General features: G+C 34.8%; 2 protein-coding genes across 5 annotated transcripts in view; one reads left to right on the forward strand and one right to left on the reverse strand.

Moving 5' to 3' along the window:
• The window catches only part of POLR3G (RNA polymerase III subunit G), a 40,599-nt gene extending 27,687 nt beyond the window's left edge, over positions 1-12,912 (forward strand). Inside the window, exons 6-8 of one of the 4 annotated variants that reach the window (XM_036845491.1) lie at positions 2,715-2,797; positions 6,708-6,854; positions 10,504-12,912. In XM_036845491.1, coding sequence (XP_036701386.1) covers positions 2,715-2,797; positions 6,708-6,854; positions 10,504-10,590 — 317 coding nt within the window. In that variant the 3' untranslated portion in view covers positions 10,591-12,912. The remainder of the gene's footprint in view (positions 1-2,714; positions 2,798-6,707; positions 6,855-10,503) is intronic. The other 3 variants (XM_036845494.1, XM_036845495.1, XM_036845492.1) reach the window with 3 other exon arrangements.
• Positions 12,913-14,923: 2,011 nt separating this feature from the next.
• Positions 14,924-26,666, reverse strand: LYSMD3 (LysM domain containing 3). The gene is made up of 3 exons (XM_036848372.1): positions 26,477-26,666; positions 22,264-22,529; positions 14,924-17,791 (listed from the first exon to the last, which is right to left on the reverse strand). The coding sequence occupies exons 2-3, from the start codon at positions 22,516-22,518 to the stop codon at positions 17,129-17,131; spliced, it is 918 nt and encodes a 305-aa protein (XP_036704267.1). The 5' UTR covers positions 22,519-22,529; positions 26,477-26,666; the 3' UTR covers positions 14,924-17,128.
• Between the last annotated feature and the right edge of the window lie 228 nt (positions 26,667-26,894).

The raw sequence follows: 26,894 nt of genomic DNA on the forward strand, positions 1-26,894 counted from the left end.
TTTTTCTGCATCTATTGATATGATCATGTGATTTTTCTTCTTTAGCTTGTTAATGTGATGGATTACATTAATTGATTTTGGACCAGCCTTATATCCCTGGGAGAAATCCCCCTTGAATGTGGTGTATAATTCCTTCTATACATTGTTGGATTGGATTTAAGAATATTTTGTTGAGGAGTTTTGTATCTTTATTCATGAGAGATAGTGATCTTTAGTTTTCTTTCTCATAATATGTGTCTGATTTTGGTATTAGGGTAATTCTGACCTCATAGAATGAGTTAGGAAGTACTCCCTCGACTTCTGTCTTTTGAAAGAGATCCCCTTCCCCTTTTTAACAGCTTTATTGAGGTATAGTTCACATATAATAAAATGCACATATTCGAAACATACAATTTGGTGAATTTTGACATATATATTTTAAATGGAAGTATTTTTATTTTGTTTTATTTCAAAGCTACAACATATAAGAATATTTAGCTTGATTGAGAACAGAATTATTATATATTGAGATCTGATAGTTTACCTGCTGTCCTTTATACCCTTGGCTTTTCTTAGACAAATATATTATTTTCACAATAAAATAACATTTGCTTGAATGATACTGGTCATGTCCTAGTGGATCACAAATTTTTAGCAGACTTTAAAGAGCTGAAAAGAATATATCTGATTTGGAGGAATTAATGTTCAAATACATCCCACCAACTGCTCATCCCTAGAATCACATATACACATTGCTGATTTGTAAAAGCTTCCAGTGCATCAGGATTTTCATTTGTTGAAAAAGAAAACAACAAAACTTTCTTTTTCCATTCTTCTTAATATTTTTATTGCATATTATATAATTTTTGTGTTATGTTCCTGGTAAGCTTATACTCTCTCTTTTGTTAAAATGGCCTCCCCTGATTTACATGAAAGTAGACAATACCAAAAGAGCCAAAGACTGAAAAAGTTTGTTTTTTGAAGAACCAGCTATTGGCAGGTGTTGAAAGAAACAAAAAAATTGAAATATATGCATGTATTTGGCCAAAGATGAAAAAAAATTCATGTAAATGTTTTGGGGTTGAAACAGTCTTTTAACAAATTTTCATAATTTGACACTTCTTTCTCAGTTATAAATAATACATAGCCAAAATTGCTGAGTGGACTTGAATATGCAACTAACTTTCTTGGCTAAGAGATTAATAATTTTTATAAGTTTATTTACCTGACCATGTTCTATAATATCCATTTAACAGATTTATGTGTATGAAATTTAAATAAGTTGATAAAAGCTCCTTAGAGAAAAAGACTTCTTGATGTAAGTTACATTCTTAGCTAGTGTTTTCTGGCATCAGTATTATAATATATATTGAGAGCTTGTTCATATATGATATTTTATGTGCTACAATTCAGATTAAACAGTCTTTGCTCTCAAGGGGAACAGAGATAGTTACCCATCATTAAATCTATTTTTTTTTTATAACTTTTGTTTGAGCAAAACCTCACAAATATGTATGTTTGGGAGTTCTGAACTCAGTGACTCACCGAAGGGCAATTTGGTATCGCATAATAAATTGTAAATTCCATCAGTTATGGGTCATGCACCACAATCTAAAAATTTCTTCTTCTATAGGTTAAATGTTAATCTTTAACAAAATTAATCTTTCTGAGCCATATTTTCCTCTGTTACCAAGTAATTTCTAGGTATTTAGTTTGAGTTTGGAAAAGAATGGTAATACTTTTTGATCACCATGGGACAATTTTGTAATATATCATAATGTTTTGGTAACTGACTAGCAGGATCTATATGTGAAACAATTCTTTATACCCTGCAGTTTCACATTAGCCTCAAAATGCAATATTTTTGATATAGCTTAAAAAATTTTATATCCCAAAGCTATTAAAACATTTTATTTATATTGCTTTGAGTTTTCAGATTCGTATGATGGGTGTGTTGCATTTAACTATTTTAATCTTCATTACAAAGATAATGCTATGCTGCCCTGAATATAACCTCTTTCTCATCTCTTTAACCACTGGCAAATACATATTTATTCTACACTTGTATGTTTTTTAATTGAAGTATAGTTGACTTACATATTATATTATATATTATATATTATATACATTATTATATTAATTTCAGGTGTACAACATAGTGATGTGATAACTTTTATACATCATGAAATGATCACCACTATGAGTCTAGTTACCACCGATCACCATATAAAGTTATTACAGTATTATTGACCTATTCCCTGCACTGTACATTACATCCTCATGATTATATATTTTATAACTGGAAGTTTGTTTTTTATTTTCCCAAACCTGGTAAGATTGCCCTATTTAAAATTCCTGATCAGTGAACAGGAAGCCAGTGCAGATGATACATTTGTGAGAGCCTTTCACTGGTCCTCTAGTGCTTCTACCTGAGGGAACACTGTCGCAGTTTTGGCCCTGGGGACATTAAATGCCAGTTCAAATTTTCAGTAAAGATATCTGGTTGCAGTCTTAGAAAATATCCTATTAAGTGATTATCGTTTACCTCCTCACCATGGAAAATTGGTGATGTGTGCTGATTTATTTTGTTCATTCTTTAGGAAAATTAATTCAGCCTGCAAATTTTGTGTGCCTGCTATGGCATACCAGCATGCTAGATGGCATATTAAAAGGCAAAGACATTTAATATACAATTGCTGTTATAGAAAAATGTGTTAACAGTGGTTTTACTTCAGCAGGCCCCAAATCCAAAAAGGCAAAAGATACAGGCAAAGGCACTTCACTCACTAATACTGCAGATGTATTGAAAAAAATTGAGGTAAGGTTTTCTTCTTATTATAAGAACAAACTGAAAAAATGTCATACCTCTTTTTGTCTTCTTCCACCTTTCCACCTTCTCTCTCTTTTAAATAACGTGTACACTTGGCAGAGCCAAGCCCAGCATACAGGCAAGGCTAGCATAACTAGCAAGGTTTGAACATCGTTGGCTAGGAGATATGGGGGCTCCATTCTGTCCTCTCTACAACTCACCTGTCAGCTTGCCTCACCTTTTGTCACCTGACTCCTTTCTCACTCTATTCGTCTTTTCCCCTTGCATTTGAATTATGCATGGGAAAGAAACATGAATGTATATCTTTATAAACCTCTCATTTTTTTCTCTTATTGGTATATGTGTATTTTTAATGCTTTTCTTCTGCTTTATGTTTAAGTGTAGAAGATTCTATTGAGGGAAAATCCTATCTTATGGCACTTATTTTTATATCTTTATTTTTTAATATTTCAAAAAAAAGATGTAAAATTAAAAAGATTAATAAACTAAAAATATGCCCTTCCATCTCTGTCCCTAGCCATCCATTCAGTTCCTCTATTTTAGATGGCCAGTGTTACCAGTTTCTTATATATCCTTCCAGAAACATTTTATGCATAGAAAATACAGATTTTTTTTCTTTTTAATGACAAAAAAGTAGCATATTGCACTGTTTTGCCTCTTCACCTTATCACTTAAAATATCTTGGCAATGTTTCCATGTCAGTCTGTGAAAGAGTTCTCTCATTCTTTTCTTTTTCTTCTTCTTTTTTTGGCTACACTATAAGAATGAACCATAATTTATTTAATCAGTAATCTATTGATGGACATTATGTTTCATCTAGTGTTTCACAATTATAAACAATGCTGCATTGAATCCATGTTAAGTATGTGATTTCACATGTTTAGGATAGATTTCTAGAAGTAGACTTGTTAGGTCAGCTGTTATGTGTACTGTATAATATGGAAAATATGGATAAATATTGGCAGATCATTCTCCAATGAGATTATACCAGTTTATTCCCTTTATTCCCACTATCAATGCATGAATTACCTTGCACTGATGGTGATGGTGATGGTAATGATAATGATGATGATGATAATGATAGCAGCTAGTGCTTTTTGAGAACTTTTTATATAGCAGGCTCTTTGATGAGCTATTTACATCCATTATGTGCTTAAGGCTTCATAACAACAAAGAGAGATGGGTATTAAAATTCCTTACTTACCGATGAGGACGTCAAGGCTTTAAAACTTTTACTTGCCTGGCCAAGTTGGCATAGCTACCTGGTAACAGAAACTCATCTTTTTAAATTTTACTTTTGACCAGTCCTTGAGCTGAAGATAACATGTCTGAAAATCAAGCCAGGAAGATTGTTGAAGGAATAGCAATAACTGTCAGGTTTTACTGTGGTGGAATGATGGATGGGGTTGCAGAACCAGCCATCTTGTATTGATTGAACACAGATTCTGACTGTTCTTAAAACTTCCTGGAAAGAAGTTGCTAAGATGACATGTGCTATAAGGAAGATAGATCTGGACCTCCGGATGTGGTTTCTCATCAGAACAAGTTGTATTTCCTTATTCCCTATATTTAAACACCTTTTTTCATTACGCACATTGTTAAAACTGGAGTTTTACATCTAGAAATCCCAATGAGTTAGCAGCTTTATTTAATAGAGCAAAGTTAGCTTGCAGATGACTTCATTATTGTTCATTTCTTCAGCAAAAGTAGTTGCAAGTTTTCTTTAATAAAACTTCTGTGATGGAGAGGGAATGACATCCAGTCAAACCTCATGGTTATTGTGTGAATAATCAGACAGCAGTAAACTAATATTTGAGCTTATTTCTGTATGACATACAGGTGGCTCTGTGAGTGGTCTATAGTATTTAAGCTAGAAGAACTGTTAACTGTTCATAATTCAACTGTTTTCAAAGTGTTTTCACATTGTTCTTAAAATAAATCCATAAAGTAGTAGGGGTAAATAGTTATATCTCACAGAAGAGAAAATGGAGACTACTAAGTAGATGAATTCAAACTAATACCTTAACACAAAAGGAATAAAGTGATGAGACAGTGTGTATGAGATCTTTTTTCTAGATTTCATAAATCTGATATTTGTTAACTGATTCAGGTATTTTATTGGTTTGATTTAGGTCTATGTAGTAGAAATAAAGTTGAAGTTATTTATTTAAAGATAATTGAGGTGGCAGTAGTGGAAATCAAGACCTCCTAGTCCCTACGTAGCACTGAATGAATTATATATTTAAAAATATTTTTACATAAATGGTTTAAATAATTCTACTGCTAATTATTAAATAATAGCTAATAGCGTGATTTTTCAGATATAGCGTATACCTTGCACAGAGTTAAATAAGCATAGCACTACAGTTCCCTTTTAATTATACAGTCTTGTGGGTTGTAGGCCTTTTTACTAGGGTTTGATTAAAATAGAAAAGAAAAAAATTTCATATCTTAATTAACATTAACATGTCATCATTATATGTATGTGTTTTTATAAACACTTAAAAAATCTGTAAATACTATTTTGTTTACATGCAGTTTTCCAAAGGGATTGCCAATTGGTAAAAATTGCACACATTATATTGTAGTAATAACTCATATAAGGTAACATGGGTCAGTATGAAGATAAATCATCTTATGTCTATTACCTTGGTCTTATTTGTTCTACCTAAGTGGGGTAAGGTGACAGGAAGGGTAGAGTTTGAATTTTGATTAAAAATTGAGACTATCTGATGTAGTCTTTCATTGCCTTTGGTTTTCTTAAATTCAAATTTGAATGTAATTAAAGGGATTAAAAAAAATATTTAAGAACCAAATGGAATAGTTAAGTTGTAGTCACACCAAATACAAAATATGTTTTCTCTCTGTATGTAATCTACAGAGCAAATATCTTATAATAGGGTAGAGTATTTACAGATTTATGAATTAGTGTTCTGATTACTGATTAAGAATAATAGTGTTTTAAAGTGATCTTATGCATTAATTATGAGTATTAATATATGAAATTATTGCTGTCCCCCACCTCCTAGAAAACTGGTGAAATTCTGTCACTTGTGCAAATTAAGCATAGAACAATTTAGCAAATGGATAGTAACAGTAATAAAAACAGGTCACTTTTTATCAAATGGAAAAAATTATTGGTAGTCATAATGGAAATATAAAGATGTAATCTTAAAGTTAAATCTCTGTCTTATGAGAAGGTGACAGTGGTTTTAACAAGGTGGATAAGTGGAGCCATCAGGTAATCAAAGTTTCTCTAACTCTGCATCTCTTCTTTGCCTCCATTCTTAGAGTTGCTAATAATTGCTAAGATTGACTGAAATTTGAGTTTTAATCTCTCTTTTCTTAAAGTACCTGCCAGATACATTAAGAAACAAAAATCCTTGGAAATGGGAAGTAAATAATGAGGGAGAACAGAGATAAGAACATGGATAATCTGCAAATAGGATGACCTGATATTATTTTAAACAGTTTCACTTAGAAACTAAAACATAGACATTTTGAAATGTTACCATTACATTCTCTTTTCTCCTTTCATGCTTGAAGGAAAACAAAATAACATTCTGAAAGTGCTTCTCCATAAACAGAATCAACTCAATATTTTAGAAGGAGGTAGGATAGGAATCATAAAAATAAAGCATCGGGCAGCAGAGCTGATATCACAGCATGACTCAAGACCCAGTTACGAAGTAGCAAACTCAGAGAAAATACCAGTGTAATGACAGACCATTTAGTCCCATCTTTCTTGAGTTAACTCACGGTGTCCTAGGTGGTGGCCTAGAGGCGTCGGTAAGGGAGGGTTAGAATTAGGGTGATAGGTAGCTGCTCTCTTGAGGTTGAGCAGGCAAGTCAGAGTCTAGTGGTTTCCATTTAAATTAATGAAGCTCATTTATACCAGGAATTGGAAAAGAGAGGTGATGGTGAAAAATCAGATGAGGAAAATGAAGAGAAAGAAGGAAGCAAAGAGAAAAGTAAAGAAGGTGATGATGATGAGGATGACAATGCTGCAGAACAAGAGGAATATGACGAAGAAGAGCAAGAAGAGGTAACGGTCTGTTCTGGGAGAGTAACAAAGTTAACTAAGCTTAAGGATGATCTAATATGGTATATAATTAAAGTAAACCAACAAACAAAAACCAAGTTGATGGGAACCAGGAGTATTATTATCACTGGCATCAAGTTCTTGGTACCAGGAGAATTATTGTAGCGTTGAAATTATAGTGATACCAAATGGAATGTAGGAGGTAAAAGTAACTTGATAGGCAACTTTGAAAGTGGAAGCCCACAAGTTAAGGAAATTGATCAGATTAGTTTGAGATCAATATACATACAATTTTAAGTCAGCAATAAGGTAATTAAGGGTTTAGTCACATAGGTTTGAGGGGGGACTCTGCAATACCATCAGGTTTTAAATCCCAAAGTGCATGTGGACATTATCAGAGAACATTCATAATCCAACCTCAAGTATCTCAGTCAGAACTCAGTGTTTTAGATTTGGGATTTCCAACTTTCAGAAACATGGTGCATTTCAAAATAAGCTGGAGTCAGTCAAGCAGGGTAAGTTTGTTGGTCACGGCCTCTTTGGGACTTTGTAAACGTCTCATGCATTAACCCTAGGCTGAGAGTTTCTTCTGCATTGCAAGTGACCATTGTCTTCACTCCATTTCAGCTTCTCACACCACGCTCTGAATCTTTTTTTCACCTGAATTGCTCCACCTAAGAAATCTTTATTATATACTACAAGTACTTTACATTAAATTTTGGATTCTTATAAAATTTATATTGGTGTGCAGTGAGGGGGTACAGATGGATTTTTATCTGTTTCCAAATGGTTAGCCAGTTGCCTACCTCATGTACTAAATAATTTTCTTTCTGCATGGATTTGAAATTCTCTTTTATCAGCTATTAGATTCCTTCACCTACTTAGATGTATTTCTGGACTCTGTTCCATTGATCTATTTCTGAACTATCACTAAGATGTTCCAATTAATAGAAGCTTCTGATTATTTGTTAATATTTTTAGAGCATGTTACCCTTCTTTTTCAGAATTTTCCTGAATATTCTTTGGCTTTTGAAATGCTCTGTTTATAAAGTCTACTTGAGTTGAGCTGTGTTGAAATTTAGATCTGTCCTAACAAGAACAGCAAACATTAGGATTCTAGTAATTTCAGAATTCTGTATTGGGTCTTAACAGAGTCCAAAACACCACCAGTGGGTTTATATAAGTGTATTTCATTAAAAAAAACCCCAACTTTCTACTTTAATAAAGAAAGGATATATATTCTGAGTGTGAGGCTGGGTGAGTCTGGGTATAAGCAAGCTCAAAGCCTTTCCAGATTTAAAGTTACTCTTTGCTCTTTCTAGCAATTAACTAATTAATGAAAAATTACTGCTAGTTAACTCACCTGATATATATTGAGGATTTAAAGAGCATTTTGTTTTGAAGAGTAAAGTGGAGCAAATTATCTATGTAACACCTACATATAAAATTGAGAAAATATAGACTTTTTTCTTTCTGCAGTCTTTTGAGTGCTACAATTAAATAAAAAAGCAGGGGCCCAAATGAAGCCAAGAACCATTTAAGCCATCAATTTCAACAAGTTCTCACTTTGTACCAACCTTTGTATCAAGATTACTAATCTCACAAAATTACCTAACACGAATCATTGAACATACGTGGAGGTGCTCATGTCTAAACACAAGTGGCATATGCTCAATTTGAAATACAGTATCTCTTCCTTACTCACTTCCACTTGTATGTACAAATTGGCTAGCTTATATTTTCACACAAGTGTCCTTGCCAAGATCTCACTTACAAGGTGGCCTCACTTGAACTCTCAACCATGCCACTCCTGGTACATGGCCTCCGGATTCAGCCAGGTTTCCAGACTGTTGGATTTCTTGGCACCAGAGAAACCAGGCTAACTTTCTAGGGTCTTAGCTGGATACGGAACATTAAAGTGTTTAGGGAGGACAAAGTAATGAAATACATATCTGAATAATACAAGTTACCTTTCTTATATTATTTATATAAATCTATATATAAAATCCCACCATGCAGATAATAAAAAAGGTGATATCCAGGAGACTTTCTTTTGAGAATAGTCCCTATTTCTTACTCTATCATAATTTCTGCTGTATATAGTAGAGATGTGGAGATTAATTTGGGGGGGGGAGGGGGTGAAGTAGAAGAGAATCGCTTTATTGCTTTGCTAGGCCAAGGAGGCCACAGCGGGCTAATGCCCTCAAAACTGTGTATCCTGGAAATTAATTTTTTTATGGCAAATTTCAATCATTTACAAAAACTAGTGACTAGTAATATAAACACCTACAGACTCATCACCTAGCTTTAACAATGATCAATTCATAGCCAGCCTTTCGGCCACTCTTTCATCCACCCAGTATGCTCCTTTTCCCCCCACTTCAAGCCCGCAGCTGCCTTGGATTACTTTAAAGCAAATCCCAGGCATTATATCATTTCATCCATAAATATTTCAGTATGTACTCAAAAATAAGGGCTCTTTAACAACATCACAATATCATTATCATACCTAACACAATAAAATGTAACTCTTTAATATCATCAAATATTAAACCAGTGTTCAAATAGTTTTGATTGGAAAAAATTTTTTTGCTTATTCCAGTTGGAATCCAGCTGCAGTCCATACACTGCAGTTGGTTAATAACTCTCTTAAATTTCTTTTAATCTATATCCAAAATGGATTTTTGAATTTTTGATAGAAAGCAGAAATATCGTGAGTCATTTACACAGATAGTAGTCTTACTCAGCCATAAGAATTGGAATGTTCCCAGGGGCTTAATCTCTCTTAATTTAAAAGAAACTGAGGGGCTTCCCTGGTGGCACAGTGGTTGAGAATCCGCCTGCCAAGGCAGGGGACACGGGTTCGAGCCCTGGTCCAGGAAGATCCCACATGCTGCGGAGCAACTAAGCCCGTGAGCCACAACTGCTGAGCCCGTGTGCCACATCTACTGAAGCCTACACGCCTAGAGCCCGTGCTTCTCAACAAGAGAAGCCACTGCAATGAGAAGCCTGCGTGCAGCAACGAAGACCCAACACAGCCAAAAATAAATAAATAAAATAAATAAAAATTAAAAAAAAATAAACTGAGGGGCCCTAGATGTAAAATAATATGGCATCTTCTGCATTTGATTTAGTATCTTGAGGTCTTTTCATTTGTTTGTTTTTTGGTAGGAAGCAAAAATCTCTCTGCTTATGCTCAGCTATGCATTGTAACTGGAAACCTCAGTTCTGGTGTATTCGAATGAATGTTAGTATAAATTGGCTTTGTTTCTTGAGTGTTTGTACATTTGTTTGGAGTAAGTGTTTAGTGCTTTAACTAACTAAACCATGTATCATCCCACTAAGGTATAATGAATGAGATGTATAATCCTATTAAGGTGTAATGGGCATCCGTTTATGTTCTCTTAGCTAGTTGGTGCCTGAGAATAGTAGGAGATGGTGGTCTTGAGGAAGAAAGCACAGTTAGATATGTGAAAGTTAATGTGTGTTTTAAGCATTGAAATAACAGAGACTTCTTTTAAGCCTGGCATGTTTTCTAATTACCTAACTTTGATATTTATAAACTTATATTAAAGGGACAGCCTACATTATGTTCTTTAATGTTACTACTCATACGTTTAATGTTTACTGAGGAATATATCATTTCACTTAGGAAAATGACTACATTAATTCCTACTTTGAAGATGGAGATGATTTTGGTGCAGACAGTGATGACAACATGGATGAAGCAACCTATTAGCTATGAAATTTCTCAAAAAATATTTTTATGATACAGCTTCTGAACATTTGAACAGACTTGTTTTCTATTTTATTTCCGATAAGGAATGAGTATTTTATTTTTGTTCCTGTTTTGTTGGAAAGATACTTGTTACCAAAATATTCAGAACCACTTTGAGTTTACATACTAGTTACCTTACCAATTAGTCTCTGACATTCCTTCTCAACACCTCTGTCATCTCTCTAATGTATTCAAGTGGATTTTTTTTTTTTTGGTATTATTTGGATTAGAATGTACCTGAAGAGTTTTTGCATCTTTTAATCTATGTATTCATACTTAAACAAATTTTTCTTGTTTAACTGCTGATCTTTTCTAAAACTACTAGTCATCGTAACGGATTTCTATAATCTGAAAGTTGGTTTAATACTGCACATGGAGCACTTTAAATACAAAGAAACTTGAAAATAATTTTATTTTTTACTTTTACATGGTATGTTCTGTGCTACTATATTATGACTACATAAACCTACCTGAGCTCTTACAAGTGCATATTTTATGAGATTAAAAATTTCGTGATCGGAAACACATGCACAAGGAAAAATCCCAATCTGAGCTAAATAAATTTCACAGCTTACATCTCAACCAATACAAAGGCCTGGGATGAATATTAAAAATACCTGAATTGGAGGCTAACTTCATACCATACAATATATGAATTAATCATCCCACGGTAACAAGTTTGATATCTCTGAGTCATTGGCTTATGAAAAATTAGACTGAGATTTAATTTTGTACTTTATAAAAATGTAGACTAAGTTCTAGTCATATAAATCTCGTTAAAGGATGCATGTATGTGTAATCTGTGAGGTGTAGTGGCCTCTGTTACGTTTCACAGGACTGAGCTCTCCAATTGATTTATATAACAATGCAGAATGAAACTCAGGTCACTTTGAAATTTAGATTAATCTTTTTTGATTCATTTAAAAACTAGCTCCCCTGCCTTTTTGTATTGGGGTGGGGGAGAGGATATCTATAAACTTCAGCCTCCAATGACTCACATATGCCAAAGATTTTCAAGGAAATTCATATTATATATTTTAAAAATGATTTATGAACATTACCCACCAAAAGAAATACATTTTTCCCTCTTGGGAAGATACCACCCATTACCCTCTAACCTGAGAATCAGAAGCCCTAGATTCTATTTCTACCTTTACTATTAAACTCAACCTTGAAATTGAGCTTAAGTTTTCTGTGCCTTAGTTTCTTCACTTGTAAACAATTTTCTATAAAAATTGTTTAAACTCTAACCAAAGTTTACCATATGTATTCATTCTCTCACCTTGTAGAAATGATCATTCTTAATTTAAATTTGGTTCTCACCCTTTAAAAAATTGTAGATGGTAAAGTGATTGAAAACAGCTTTGAGAAACAAACATGTTTTCCTCATAAAATATATTATAATCTGATTTTCCCATCTTATTTTCTGGTGGGAAAAATTGGAGAAAATGTGTATTGTCTTGTGCCATTTTGTAACATGGCTTTCTCAGGAAAAAGACCACTTTCAATTGTAATATTTCCTCAGATAATTCAGTATGTGTGTGAGGGCCGTTATTCAGTATTGTGCTGATCCTATGTGATTTCTTATTTAAAGGAGCTTATCAATAACTTTAAAGATTCTAAATGGAAAACATGAATAAAACACTCTAAAGTATTAGCAATCTACCGTACTTCTTAGAGTAGAATCCTCAGTTTTCAGTTGTAATGGGCAAGTAGTCATTTAGGATTGATAATTAACATAAGTTTCTTAATCTCTCACCTCCTTAGTACTACAGCCAAATACAATTTAATTTATAGAAAGCTTATCTTTATGGTTCTGTTTACTTGCTTTATTATACATCTGAAGATAACACTTAAATTGGGCAACTACACCAAAGATACAGGAATCTTTTCCTGGCTTTCAATGTGTTGCCACCATTTTAGTCCTGCAGATGGTAAAGCATCTCCTATGGGCAAGGATTTCCCGGGAATGCCCCAGCCATCTCCGTTAAGTGTATTGTCTTCCTCCTTTGGAAGATCTTTTTATGTTTAAAGTAGACTAATTGTGAGAACAGGCAGAAAGTATTTGCAGGTTGCTTTACCAGCATGAATCTTGTTTTTCTGGCTTAAAATCTCAGAGAATGCTAAATTATTCTATAAGAAGGCAAGCTTTAATACAGAGATTAACCTCATACTTGTTGGTGAAGTATCTTTAAAATTTCTATATAAGATGCAAAACTGTTTTGTTGCTCTAATGCTTATTTTTCTGTATTTGTTTACACATTAAATTCTTACAATAGTGTCCTTTTGTTTTATATTGTTTTCTTTGACCCTGCTGAAATATATTTGATAGAGAAAACTAATTTGTTAATACTTATTTTACCTAGTAAAATAACTGTATATTTATTGAGCAGGGATGCCAGTATCAAATGTTCTTGAACAAACCACCATCAACAAGAAAACTCTAGGTGATTAAAGTTGTGATAACAAACTAAGAGATTTGGATATTGAGAGAATGCTAAGAAACTCAGATGACCTTGTTAACCTTTCCTTCCCCACTACCTTCAGATGTACAGTATCAGTGGCTTTCCTTAATATGGTTAAAGGCTCTTAAGTTAGTAAAAACTTCTTATAAAAACTGTATATACAATTTTAAGATCAAGATACTTTTAAAAATGGAGAAAACAAGGATTACACCACAAATTCTCCATTAAATAAATGAAAACTCCAAATAACTGTCAATTCTTTTTGCTACTGGTATTTTTAAAAATTAATATTTTGAGATGGAAAGGTTGTTTCATGATAATAAAATTTACATATAAATAGAGCATATTGTTACACGACCAATCTGTAACTTGCCAAGGTGTGGACCAGGTCTCATGAGGCCTTCTTCCGTGAGATCAGAGATCCCCCCCAAATAACATTCATCTGAAATTTGTTTTCATTTCCTTTCACTTATGTACTATAAATAATCCAGTGTATTTTGTTTCAGTATAACAAGGGGGAATCTGAATTGGTAAATCTTTGGCAATTCAGTCTATCTTACATAGTATGTCTAATAGAGGAGGAGAAAAGGTTTGCTTTATTCAATTAAATTAACCAGATTCCATTTTCGATTGAATAATAAAATAGAAACTTTATTACATTTTGCAGATCTTTTAAAATATGAAAAATGAGGGGCAAGAAGTTTTAAAAACCAGTTTTACAGATGTACATGCTAACATAACATTCTACAATTCCATGCTGCATCTGTATAAAATACATTATACAAAAGATTTATACAATTTGCATACATAAAAAGAATTAAATAAAGCATTCAGATTCCTATGATCTAACAGTGCAATATGCACATACTTGGAAGAAAAATACTGATTTCTTGAGCAACTTTGTAATTCAAAATAAGAATGATTCCCATCATAATGTACCATTTAAATACAGACTCCTAAAAACTACACCTTTACTCTGTAACACTTTGACTGGATCTTTGTTTCACAATATTTCTAAAACTCTAACTGTATCCTTCATATTCCCAAGTAGGTAATTTTAGTAGTAGATACCTTTAAAAAGAACTAATGACTAAACAGTGATTCATTTAAAGAACTCTTCAGGCCACTGAACAAGTAAGTAGAGTCCAGAAAAAGATAGATAAGCTTTAAAAAACAAAAAGTCTTTGGAGAAATTAATTTAACATTACTGTCTTCTAATTCTTAACGTGGCCACCAGACTCTATAACTGATCTTAATATATCTTTTGGGGACATGAATCCTATAATTTTCTAGGAATACGATGGCAAAAAATATTTAATTTAAATGGCATCTATTAGTTTGAAACAATCTTAACCATTTGTACCCATTTAAGAAAGAATCTGCCCTTTTTAAAAATAGCAGGTTTTTCTTCACTTGCAACTCCAACTTTTTAAGTGAACCAAATGCAATGATTCACAGTTCCGTTACTTTTACGTCTGCATGTATGTATGTGTGTGTGTACATATCTTCTAATGTAAAGCCTCAAAGTAAATTCAAATAAGGGTTTCAACACAAAAGCCACAATATCAAATAACTTTTCTTGTTTTATTAAGTTTTACAAAGTAATCTGCATTTGTTACAAATTTTGATGTATTAGTACTTTTTAAAAGCTAAAATTATTCTAAATCTATTAAATGCTTAGGAAACTTTTCTTTTACAAATGACACTTAAGGATTAGAATCTAGAATTCTATATATATAACACAGAATTCTATATATGTTATACATATATATAGAATTATATATAATTCAAATTATATTCAATTAAGTAAAAAAATATATTGGGTTGGCCAAAAAGTTCCCTCTGGTTTTTCTGTAAAATGTTATGGAAAAACCCAAACAAACTTTTTGGCCAACCCAATGTAATTCAAATATATGGACAAAGGAAACTGCCTGTGTCATACGGATATGTTATACTGCCTTCAAGGAATAGGACACTCTGCAAGACAGAAAAGGTTTTTAATCAAGTACATAGTATACCTCATTACTTTTTTAAAAGTTACTTATTTTATAAATCAGACTTCTCTATCACAATTTCAAAGTACCACTAGCAAAAAGGAATCCCTGACTCTGTAATTTCATCAATTTGATGTAAACAAAGTTCTTCAAAGGACATCTAGCCCATTCTACCCTAAAATAATCTGTATTTTCTTTCTTGAAACTTGATTTTCAGCAGGCTTAATAAATACAATGTAAACTGACCAAGTTAACACTGAGCATAAATTAGAAAGATCATACTTTTCTCAAGATGCCCAAAGCACATTAAAACAGTTTTTTAAATCTTAAACTAATAGAGTTAACTCAAAAAATCAATTTGCTACAAACTTCCATATTAACACTTTTTGGTAATTGTCTAAGGCCCTCTAATATATGCAAGGGCTTTAATGTTTGACATCTTTGTCCTGTCTTTCTATGATACACTGCTCCTAAAAGTACATTAAGCCTCATTAAGCATATATATTTATTCACCCCACTTTGTATCAAGACTGAAGTTTGAAATATAAAATGACTGGTCAAAAGCTGAAACCTTAAAAGTTAGGAAATAATGCCCAGAAAATGAGGTGGTATAATATATCTTCAGGTACATACTTTATTATACACAAACAGGCAAGCCAGACTCCACCAAATGAATCATTTTGATAGCATTTTAAAAACACATACTTTTAAAAACTAAATGATGGAATCAGTATGCAAATGCTTATTTAGCCAGACTCTGATCCACAGCAGATCTTAAAAGTGGCACTCTTTTGACCAATCCATATACACCTTTGGCCTCTCTTCCCCAATTTGATGCTCTAGTTCAGGGAATAAAGACCTAAGTTGAACATTTTCTCTTTGAAAAACAGAGGTTAAGGGATCAATATACAAAGCAATTTGTCTGTTTTTGCTAATGCAAAAGGTCTCTTTACCCTTGCTTTTCTGCAACAGACCTCAGAGACAGACAACGAAAATGTTATGATCCCATTAACTTGTGCCTGACAGTGAAGGTGGAGACAAATTTATACAGCCTATGTTATGAATCCTATTGGACCATCTGAAATAATGCTTAATTTTAATTCTAAAAATTATACTAGTTTACATAGAGTATTATAAGGCATTAAATGTAATTAAGGCATGTTATTACATGTAACACAGCAACAACTTATCACAGTATGTAAGGAAATATTTGCTAATTAATACTAATCTGTACATGTATAACACTTTTCATCAAAGAACAACAAAAGTGCTTTCAAACATCAGAGGCAAATATAATCACTTAAAAAACAGAAGCAGAGGCAGCATTCTTTAAGAGACAAAGATAACTTTTAGGTCCTGACATAATCCAGTGTTCTAGTGACCAAATGGCAACTTCCCAACAGTAACACATTAATTTGGGGGCTTAAAAATAATAATATATCTCAGCTTCTATTACAGACATTATACATTTCTTTCCCCTTTCTGTTCTACTTATGTTTTCATAGCGTATGTACTAAATGTGGGGTTTTATTTAAGTTTCGAAATGAAATTTTAAGTAAGTCCTATCAAATAATTTTAGAATCAAACTTTTCTGCAACTAAATATTTTGATGGTAATAAATTTTCTTCAGTTGCAGATATCTGATGCTATCATTATTCTGCTTAATGAATTTACTATTAATAACCTCAAACCAAAAACAATTGCTTAAAAAATAAAATTTGAACATAACCAGTCTTGAATAAGAAAAAATGCATTTTCCAGGAACTTCCGAGACACATATTTAAATTCATTTCTGCTTTAAGCATTGATAAAACAGATACACAGATTTACTGCTTTCAGTATCAACAACTAGCAACTGTAGGGATTTTATGCTCAATCCATTTGTAAATGGCTCCAAAAAACAAACAAAAAAAAAGGTGAAAAACAAAGCATCTTCAGTCTCCCTAAATCCTGCCTTTGAAGTGGTTATTTAATATAACTGATTCACCCACCACATTCCAGATACACAGGTGATCACTAACACTGTAACTGAACTAACTGCTATGTCTTGTGTTGAGCAGCAGGTAACTGAGAATATTGACTATAAAGCTTATGGTCATCTTGTGGGCCAAAGGGTATTCCTTTAGTTGGAGCAATTTCATTTTCCATTTCTCTCTGCTGTGATGGGGGTGTGACTCCTGAATGCAAATGTGAAGAATCCACTGTTGAATGGTGACTAACATCCACTTTAGCTAAAATTTCATAATACAGCAAATAAAATACTGGCGTTATTATGCCTACTATCAACATTATCACTACAGCTGTCCACCACCCTATTCCCCAGTCTGCTCCATAATAAGGATCCTTACGTTGAATGTTTTTGTTATCAGGTTCAAAACGTACTTGTGCTGTCAAGGCAGACACCACCTCATTAAGGTTCTCTCTTTTGGTGTCTGTACATTTTACTATTTGTTCTATGTCTCGGTCTACTTCTTTTAAAAAGCTACCAGCTGACTCACTGGAAGAAAGAGAATCGTTAGCTGACAAAACTTCCTGTTGTTCTGAAAGGTACTGAACAGATGAAGGACGTGAAGTCTGTCTTCCTTTTGGAGGATAAAGTGTTTCAGTCAATGAACTAAACTTTTTTACTGGAATTTTGATAGACCTAAGGGCAAAAAAGTCTTGATCACTGATGAGATTGTTAACCCTCTTGATATCTGCTACCTGTAAAGAAAAAAAAAAAAAAAGCAAAATTCAAGTAAATTCTAAATCAAAATAGAAGTAGTAATATTCATTCATCCCAGTTACTTTTGGAGGAAAAAAAATTGAGCTTAATTATTAGAAGTAGTAAGTTATCACATCCAGAGAGGATTTTATGTTATTTGTGGATAACATTTCTATACCATTCTTGATCTACCAGTCTTAAGGAATCACCAATTACATTGTATAATCACCCACATATTATCAATATTAACACTAATCCTAGCTATTTAAGTAGATTCTAGGATCTTTTGGTATTTCTCTTTCTATATCATGTGCAAATATCATACTTCTGCCGCTTGTAAACAATTTGTGAAGGAAGGATTACAGATACTTATGTTCTTTCTTCTAATGCGGCGATTAGAGTATAGGCAAATGTCAACTTACCCAACTAAAAGTACCATATTTTATCAAAACCAAGATGCAATCCACTCTAAGATGTGCCATTATTTTATGTATCATTAAGGTAAAAAAAACCCCACCAAATATTGAAGATGCCACCATTCTAACTTCAAAGATGTTAAAATGTGTAAAAGTATACACCTTAGAATTGATAAAATATGATAATTTGTCTCCTTCACTTGTCTCCTGAAGCCATTTTTCCCCAAACCTCTTGGTGTAAATGCATTATTCAACTATCCCCCAGATCAGCCATTTTTATAAGCTTTCCTTATATATTTTATATAGTCCTCGACCTGTCTACATGTTCTCTCCACCTGCCATTGTGAGTAAGGGGAGCAGGAGAGTGTTTCTCAGGTTACCAATTACTATGCCAGGCTCTCCAACTGCCTTTATTAATCCATCATTTCCATCAATGCTGTAAACCCAAGCACTGATCATTTATCACGTGATTGATATCAGAGAGGTAAAGTGAGTCTAGGATAAAACTTAGATTTCTGGCTTGGCCAACTCGATGGATAATGATGTCACTCACTGAGATTATGGAACACTGTAGAGGGATAAAAGAATGAACGCAGATTTCACACAGGTTGACTTCGAGGTGCTTGAAATGTGCCAAGTGGAAGATGTCCAAAGGCAGTTATAAATGTATGCCTGAAATTCAGAAGAATGATCTCAGCTAGAGATATAGATTTGTGGATTACCAGCAAAAATGGTAATTGAAGTCACAAGAGTAGATAGATTCACTAGAAAAAGTCTAGGAGAAAAAGGTAACATAGGAAAGATCCCTGAGGAATGCCAACATTTGAGGGGTATGCTGAGTTAAGAGAAATCCACAAAGGAGATTAAGAAACAGTGCCCAGGAAAGCACTATATGATGGTGGTTAAAAGCACAGACTATCTGGGTTTGAAGCATGGTCCTGACACTTTCTAGCTGTATGATTTGGGGCAAGTTGTTTAACCTGTCTGCAAATCAGTTTCACATATGTAAAATGACAGTAATAATACTACCTACCACATAGGGTTACTGTGAAGATTAATGTATTAAAATGTCCAAAGAACATCTATAGTAGTGACACACAGTATGTTATGTAAATGTTAGCTGTTATTAAATTTTAATAGTAGGAAAGTCAGAAACCTGCAGAATCCAGGTTGTCAAACAGGGTTCTTAAGAGGTAGTAGTGACCTGGATTAACTGCATATTACTGATGAAGAATGAGAGTTCTTATTGGAAAAATCAATTCCTTTGAAGTGTATGTGTGGGAGGAAAGGGAGAGAGGACTGAACAGTAACTTGGAGATGAGTGTAATGTTAAAGGGTGCTTTGTCATTTTACTACCTTGAGACTCTTTTAAGGCAAATGAAGATTCACTGACAAACCCCAAAGCCTGATTCTATTCTCTTTAAATGCTCTTTTGCCTCGTATTGTATATTCTGACTAATAACTACTCAATAATCTTTCTGAACCAGGTTTCCAAGGTTTAGCATCTACCTAGGTTATCTCTCTAAATATCCCTATAATATTTTCTCTGTTATGCTAACTTCCTTGGTTACATTTAGGATTCCAAATGTATCCTTGAACTTTTTGTTCCTCTTATCACTGTTTTATAACAGGCATATTTTTAATAATTCCTAAGGCTGAATATTTATAAGTGGAATATAGCACTAATTACCATATTTTTAAATGATAAATCCTTTTGTAAGGTTAATCTTTTGCTAGTTGAGCTCTGTCAAAAGGGAGCACTGCTTAACTCCCTATCTCTGCTATATCAGTTTTCCCATTATTGTGGCCAATGCCATCTTTTCCCTAACGTTCAGCTAACTGCCTTTCATCACTCTTCATTTTAATTAAGGAAACCGCGGATACACCCTGTGATTTCCCCCCCAATACATTTTCTATTGGCTTCTTCTCTTCTTTACTATAAATATTTTAGCCTAAGCCCTAATCATATTCATTGGATCATCTTCCAGTAACTTCTTTCTTGGATTCCCTCTAATTCACCAGCAGGTTCCCGCCCCACCCCCCCCATTTTGCAGCACTCTTGTTAAAATCTTACAATGATATTCTCTTACTATATATCAAACTTTCCCTCAGTTATCTTAAAGCACTTCATCCTAGTCTGTCACTCATTTCTGAAACAGCTATTAAACTTCCTCTGTTGTCCGCCTTATTTCCTCCTTGAAATCTCCACATCACTGTCATGCCTGAAATACTTTCTCCTTTTCACTTCATTGGAAATATAACCTATTTTTAATCATTCAGATGGCACTTCAAATTTCTCTTTTTCTAAGAAAATTTTCTAGGCTCATTAAAAGAAAACTAATGTCTTTCTCTAATAAAGCTGCTGGACCACTCTCTTCTCTTGGATCTTCACCTTGATATTTTCAGTCTTGCCCCTAATTTTAAAGTCTTGATTACTTTCCATTATCATCCTTCTAAAGCACATTCTATAATTTATTTCTCAGTGGTCTTATTTCTCTACAGAACACATATTAACAATTTTATTTGCATTAAAGAATGAAATCAGATATTTTCTGATTTAACAATAAATAATGTTGCCATACATGAACAAGTCGCAAAAAAAAACCCAAACCCAGCTTTTCTTACCTCATCAAGAAATGCATTTCAATAAAATATTTATTAAACATTTAAATTAAAATTTATAATATTTGTTTTGATCAACTGTGAATAATTGCAATAATTATTCAGGAAAAATAATACATAGAACCTCATGGTCATCGGAGACTTTAAAATTAAATTTAAATATATATGTATAAATTTATCAATATATGTGTGTGTTTCTATTGCAGAGAACTATGACAGGTAATCAATAAAAGGTTTTCAAGATAAAAATATTTCATACTATGAAAGATTTTTGGGGGGATGAAAATATTAATCAAGGAGAAAAAATTTTTAAATATATAAAAAATTTTAAAATATAAAATTTCATGCTACTAAAAAAAGAGCTCATATATATATATTTTAAATGAATGATTTTAGGTAGCAAATCCTGGTGGTATTTAGGATTCCATGCATATATTTAAAGAGTATTCTAATAGTCTTGTTTTTAAAAATCAATATTGACAACATTCTGGAAATTAAATCCTTTATAACTACTTTAAGTCAGGATGTATTTAAGATGTTCACTTTAAAAGGTGCAAGGAGGTACACAGTATATACATTTCAAAATTCTTTTGGGAGCATGAGAATAAAAAGTTTGAAAACGAAAGATATCAACAGTTTCCATATCAATGTGTTTACATGAAAATAGATTCCATGCTATGGATACAAGATGGACATGACACAGACATTAAATGGATTTAAACAGAGTTTAATACCTAGTAAAATAAAAAATATACCTTTCATCTATAAATCCCACTTTTGAGAATCTATTTCACAGAAATAAGGTACCAGTTGTGATGATATTCACTGCACAATGCAAAACATGGAGAAAATCCTATCAATGAGTAAGAGAACAACTTAATAATTATGGTACATCCATACTATGCAATATCATATAGCTACATAAAATAATGAGTTAGATCTATAAGGCTATGGGGGATATCCATGATATACTAAGAAATGAAAAAGTCAAAGGCAACTTGCAGAGTAATAGGTATAATATAAACCAATTTTTAAAATACAAAAATCACTACACACATATATATCTTCCCCCCAAAAAAGGTATGGAAAGAAATACACCAACGTGTGTTATCTCAGGAAATTGGGGCAGGAAAAAACCTTTCCTTATATATTTCTACATTCCCTTACAACTTGAATAAGGAGAAAAATAAACACATTTGAGTGTTTTTCAATCTGAAAATAGAATCATGATTTAGAAATAAACAGAAATTCAAGTATTCACTTAAAAATTTAAAAAGTTAACATCCACCAACATGATACTGATTTCTGTGAAAAGACAAAAAAGTGGGTGGGGGGGAATACAAGATAAAAGGGCACAGAATTTATTTCAATTTTGTGCTATGAACAAATAATTTATTTGGGGCTGCATTATGCAAAATCAAATTAAAACTTACCGTACAACAGTATTGAAGGGCTATTGCATTTAAAGTGTCTCCTTCCTGTATATCTTTTGTTAATACTATAATGTCATCAAGTCTATCTTTCGATGTACTTCTTCGGATTTTTTCTTTTCCTCTGGATCGAAGCTCATACACTTCAGCATCCTCCTCCAACATATCATTGTCTGTACAATTTCCAAATGCATGTACTTGACCACTTGAATGAACTCCTGGAAGAGGAAAACTACGATTCTGATGCCTCCCTGCCATAATGTCAAAATCTGGTAGGGAAAGAAGGCAGAGAAAACTTTGGAATGTAGCTGATCCATTTGACTGATTTACATGAATCTTATATTCAGGACACTTTATCTTTTGTTTTTTAAAGAATGGTTTTAGGTTCAAGTTTTATAGTTGTTGAAGTACAATGAACATATTTGGCAATGGAGACAATGGGATGGGAGGAAGAAGTAATCCATTCTTATAGGCCATATATCACAAAACATGGTGATGATTACATTTTAACAAGGACAAATTGCTATATTTTTTTAAGTCAAAAAATTAAGTTTCCCCATTCTGAGTATGTGAAGAAAATTACAGAAATAATTTTGTATTATGTCTTAAAAACGTGTGATCATATATACAATTTACAGATCTGATAGAATCAAAGTATATGTTTTATATGTACACACACAACACTTTTATGAACCCCAAACTTTGAGTTGTTCTGCATTTTAAGTTCCATGGGATTGAACTGTCTTTTGAACTCCCTACCTACTTCCCTGGATCACGCTGATTTCAGTGTTTTTATTTAGTATAGTATGTGCCTTCTATACAGGTCATAATTTTGCTCTCAACCAGGGATTTTTCTTCCCTGGCAGCTTTTCACCAAACTTTAACTTACCAAAGTCCTCATGAAACTCAATTTATGGTCTATAAAGATTGCGAACAGATTATAAGTTCTACATTCATTTCTACTTCAGAAAAGACATCTTAAGACTGACTGAGATGAGAGCTGACCTAAGTGTACTCACTCTCAACTCACCTTCATCAAGTTAATCTATCCTCATTAAAAAAGAACAATAAGCGGGAGAAGTTCTCCGATGGGAAGGGCACTGAGTGCTACATGTTCCGAATGGATGGCTTTGTTGTGGGGATGCCACGATGCATGGCAATGCTGCCCGTGTCATCAACCACTCCTGTGAGCCCAACTGCTTCTCTCAAGTCACCCATGTGGAGGGCCAGAAGCCCATCATCATCTTCACCTACCCTGCACTGCACCCTGCATGGTGAGGAGCTCACCTATGACTACAAGTGCACCACTGACAATGCCAGCACCAAGCTGCCCTGCAACCGTGGCGCCAAGTGCTGCTGAAGCTGTGGCTACCTGCCACAGCCCCTGCTGCCAGCTTGCCCCTAGCCTGGGGACTCCCTCATCCCTCCCAGAGCATCTTACCCCACCCTCATGTTCAGGGTGGATGTGGGCATGCAGGTGGTAAGGGCCCTGCCTCCACCCCTCCAGCCCGCCCACCCAGCAATCACCCCCTTCCTGCCCTGGGGGCCCAGAACAGATACTGTACAAAGGTTTCTAAATCCCTTCTTATCTATATTAAGAGGGTAGGATCCCAGGTGGAAACCAGATCCCCGCCCCCATAAAGTCTGTCAATGTTAAAAACAAAAAACAATACAAGAACATAAAAAACTATTACCACATTCACAGTTTTAGCTTCATATTAATTGTTCACATAAGAAAGGATAGTAGATTGTTCTCAATTATTGTGAAAGATGGAGAGTAGAGAGGTAGTAAGAGGAATTTGGGGAGATAAATACTTAAGGCTTAATGATGTGGCTCAGATATGAAGAGAAGAAATTAGTTAAGGATCACACCAAGACTTCTGATTTGCATCCCTGAGTAAATGGTGGTGCCATTCTCTAAGATCTGAAACACTGGAAAAAGAGCTTGGTGGGGGCGGGGGGCTTGGTGACTTTGACTGTAAATTCCTTTAAGACAACCAAAAAGAATGTCAAGTAGTCAAGTGGGCTATGTAGTCAAATTCAGAAAGGTCTGGGTGATATAATTTCATGACTCATCTGCACATAGGTGGAAACTGAAGCTGTGTAGATGAGATTAGAGAGAGAGAGAGAGAGAGACAGAGACAGAGAGAGACAGAGAGAGAGAGGGAGAGAGAGCGCGCGCAGAATAAGAGGGTCCAAGACTGACCCTTGAAGAACTGCTACGTTTAATACCTAGACGAAGGAAAATCAGACTGCAAAGACGAAAAGAAGTGTTCAGAGGAGGAGGAAACCAAGAAAATGTTGTGCCATAGAAGCCAAGACTAAATGATGTATCAAAGGCAGTTGTGAATACTATGGACAAGTACCAGGTGAAAAAGAAAAAAATCAAAAAAGACCAACTCCAGAAGTCTGAATTTGTAATATACATGACAATAGATTACATACTCTCTATGTTGGGACATACTTTAAAATTTTGGGAACTATTTCATATCATTGAATAGAACCCTTGAAAACCAGTTTCTGACTCTGCTCTATGGCAACACTGTAATGCTTCAAAAACTCAAAGGTTTCTATTCAGATAACATAAATAATAGCTGTATATTAAGTCGATAATTTCAACTGTTCCCCCAAGAGCTACATTATTTATTACCATGAACTGGAATTCCTAACTCAACAGCCACCCAACTAAAGAAAGCTACCACATTTTACATCTTAAAAGCAGTTTTAAGTCACACCTATTCCTTCAAGGAATTCTAACAAGTGACAACTCTAACAAGCTTAAAGATTAAACTTGTTTTAATACAATAATAAATTAAGGATGCTTTATTTTTATTCTGTTCTCAAAAAAGTTGAAAGAGTAGAGTATCTCACCTTCATCTAAAACAGATAATAATTTTATTTCCACTTATTTTACAGTCTTTCCTGTCTTTAATGTAGGGAATGTCTGTGAATCCTGTGGATTCCTAGGCAAAATTTTATACATATGTACATTTTTCTGGGGATAATATTTATTGTTTTCATAGTCTCAAAAAGTTTAAAAAGTTATGAACCACTTAATATACAGCAATTTACCCATGGCTATACTGACTCAGTTATGCTGCCCTTTAGACGTTTTTCCCCTGATAATTTGGTCTTAGAACCCCAAACTGGCTTAGTACAGCTGAAATTCACTGAGCAATGCCCCAAAGCCATTTTAGATACTTATATCAACGTCTCTCCATGATATATTGCTAAATAATATTTAAAGACTAGAACGTCATCTGTTTCACGATCTCTTCACTCCGCTTGGAATGAAACGCAGGCAGTAGAATACCACAAACTGTGTAGTCTGCTTGTGGACAATCAAGAATTGGTTGTGTCCCTAATTGACGCGAAAAGGTAGACTCTGGCCCAGGCATATAATTATCTGAGCCAGCTATATACAGATTAGAAAGTACACAGTATTCAAGTCATCTGGTTCAATTCTCTTCACCTGTCATACTTCTCTTAAGGCAGGAAAAAAAGCACGAATACCCCCTTCAGAAAACTGAAACAAGCCTGCAAGAGTAATCCAATGGATACCGTGTTGAAGCACTCATCAGCTAGCTCACTTTCTGACTGAAAATGATTTCCCAAACGCCTTCATGCTGCATAAATGCTGTTGGGTGTTTCGCTTTGACATTCCTTAAGCAGAGAGCAATAAAAGGGCCACAGGTCACAATCTAGTTCAGCACTGGGCCAGTATCACAGGGACTGTACCTGCCACGGCCAATTCAGTTTCTAAAAACTTAACTTCCCTCCTCCTCCTTTCCACACGTCTTGTTTTTTCTTTCCCTGTTACCCCCTGCGAGAATTAAATCTCAGATCTCTTACACCATCACACTTGGACGATGTGGACGAGATGCTGTCAACGAATATTCAACAGAGACACGAAGTTGTGGGAGAAATGTAGTGTGTCTAGGTGGGAAATGCGCTGCTCCGGGATTGGGGCAAGTAGGAGTCCTTCCTCTGAGCCTCAGTTTCCCGGACAGTGTAACAAGGGGCTTTGGTGGAGCTGGTCTCGAAGGTCTCCCCTGCCTCGGAGTGTCTTCCACGCGGGCCGGGGTCCAAGCCCCAACCAGGCGCCTCGCCACATCTGCGGCCGCGGGGTCCGCGCCGCCTCCAGCGAGGGTGCAGCTAGGGCCCAACCCCGTCGGCCGGGACCCGGCCACCCCCGATCTCTCACCACCATCTTTACCTGTCCCGTTAGCAGGCGGGACTCAACGAGGAGACGGCTACCAGGTCCGCCGCCGCCGCCGCCAGGGCTGCAGTCCCGGGCCAGTTCATGGCCGAGCCTCCGTTTTTGGCTGCCCCTGTCGACCGTCACCGCCGCCGCCAACGTCTCGGCCTTTAGTGCCGTGCGCCGCCGCCACGTCCGCAAACCTGCCGTGCGTCATCGCGTCAAGTGGGCGGAGGTGGGAAGGGACCTGGAGGAGGCGGGGGCCGGGGCGCGAGGGCGAGCCCAGAACCTGGGGCTCCCCAACCACAGGCCTACGCGGGCGCGCAGGCGCAGAGATTCCGCCGCAGCCCAGGAGTAGGGTCCGGTTCCAGCCCCGCCCCTGACTCCTCCCCTTCGGCCCCGCCCCTTCATCTCCAGTACGTAATAGATCCAGGGC

This window comes from Balaenoptera musculus, chromosome 3 (assembly GCF_009873245.2).
Source record: "Balaenoptera musculus isolate JJ_BM4_2016_0621 chromosome 3, mBalMus1.pri.v3, whole genome shotgun sequence".
Classification (NCBI taxonomy): domain Eukaryota; kingdom Metazoa; phylum Chordata; class Mammalia; order Artiodactyla; family Balaenopteridae; genus Balaenoptera; species Balaenoptera musculus.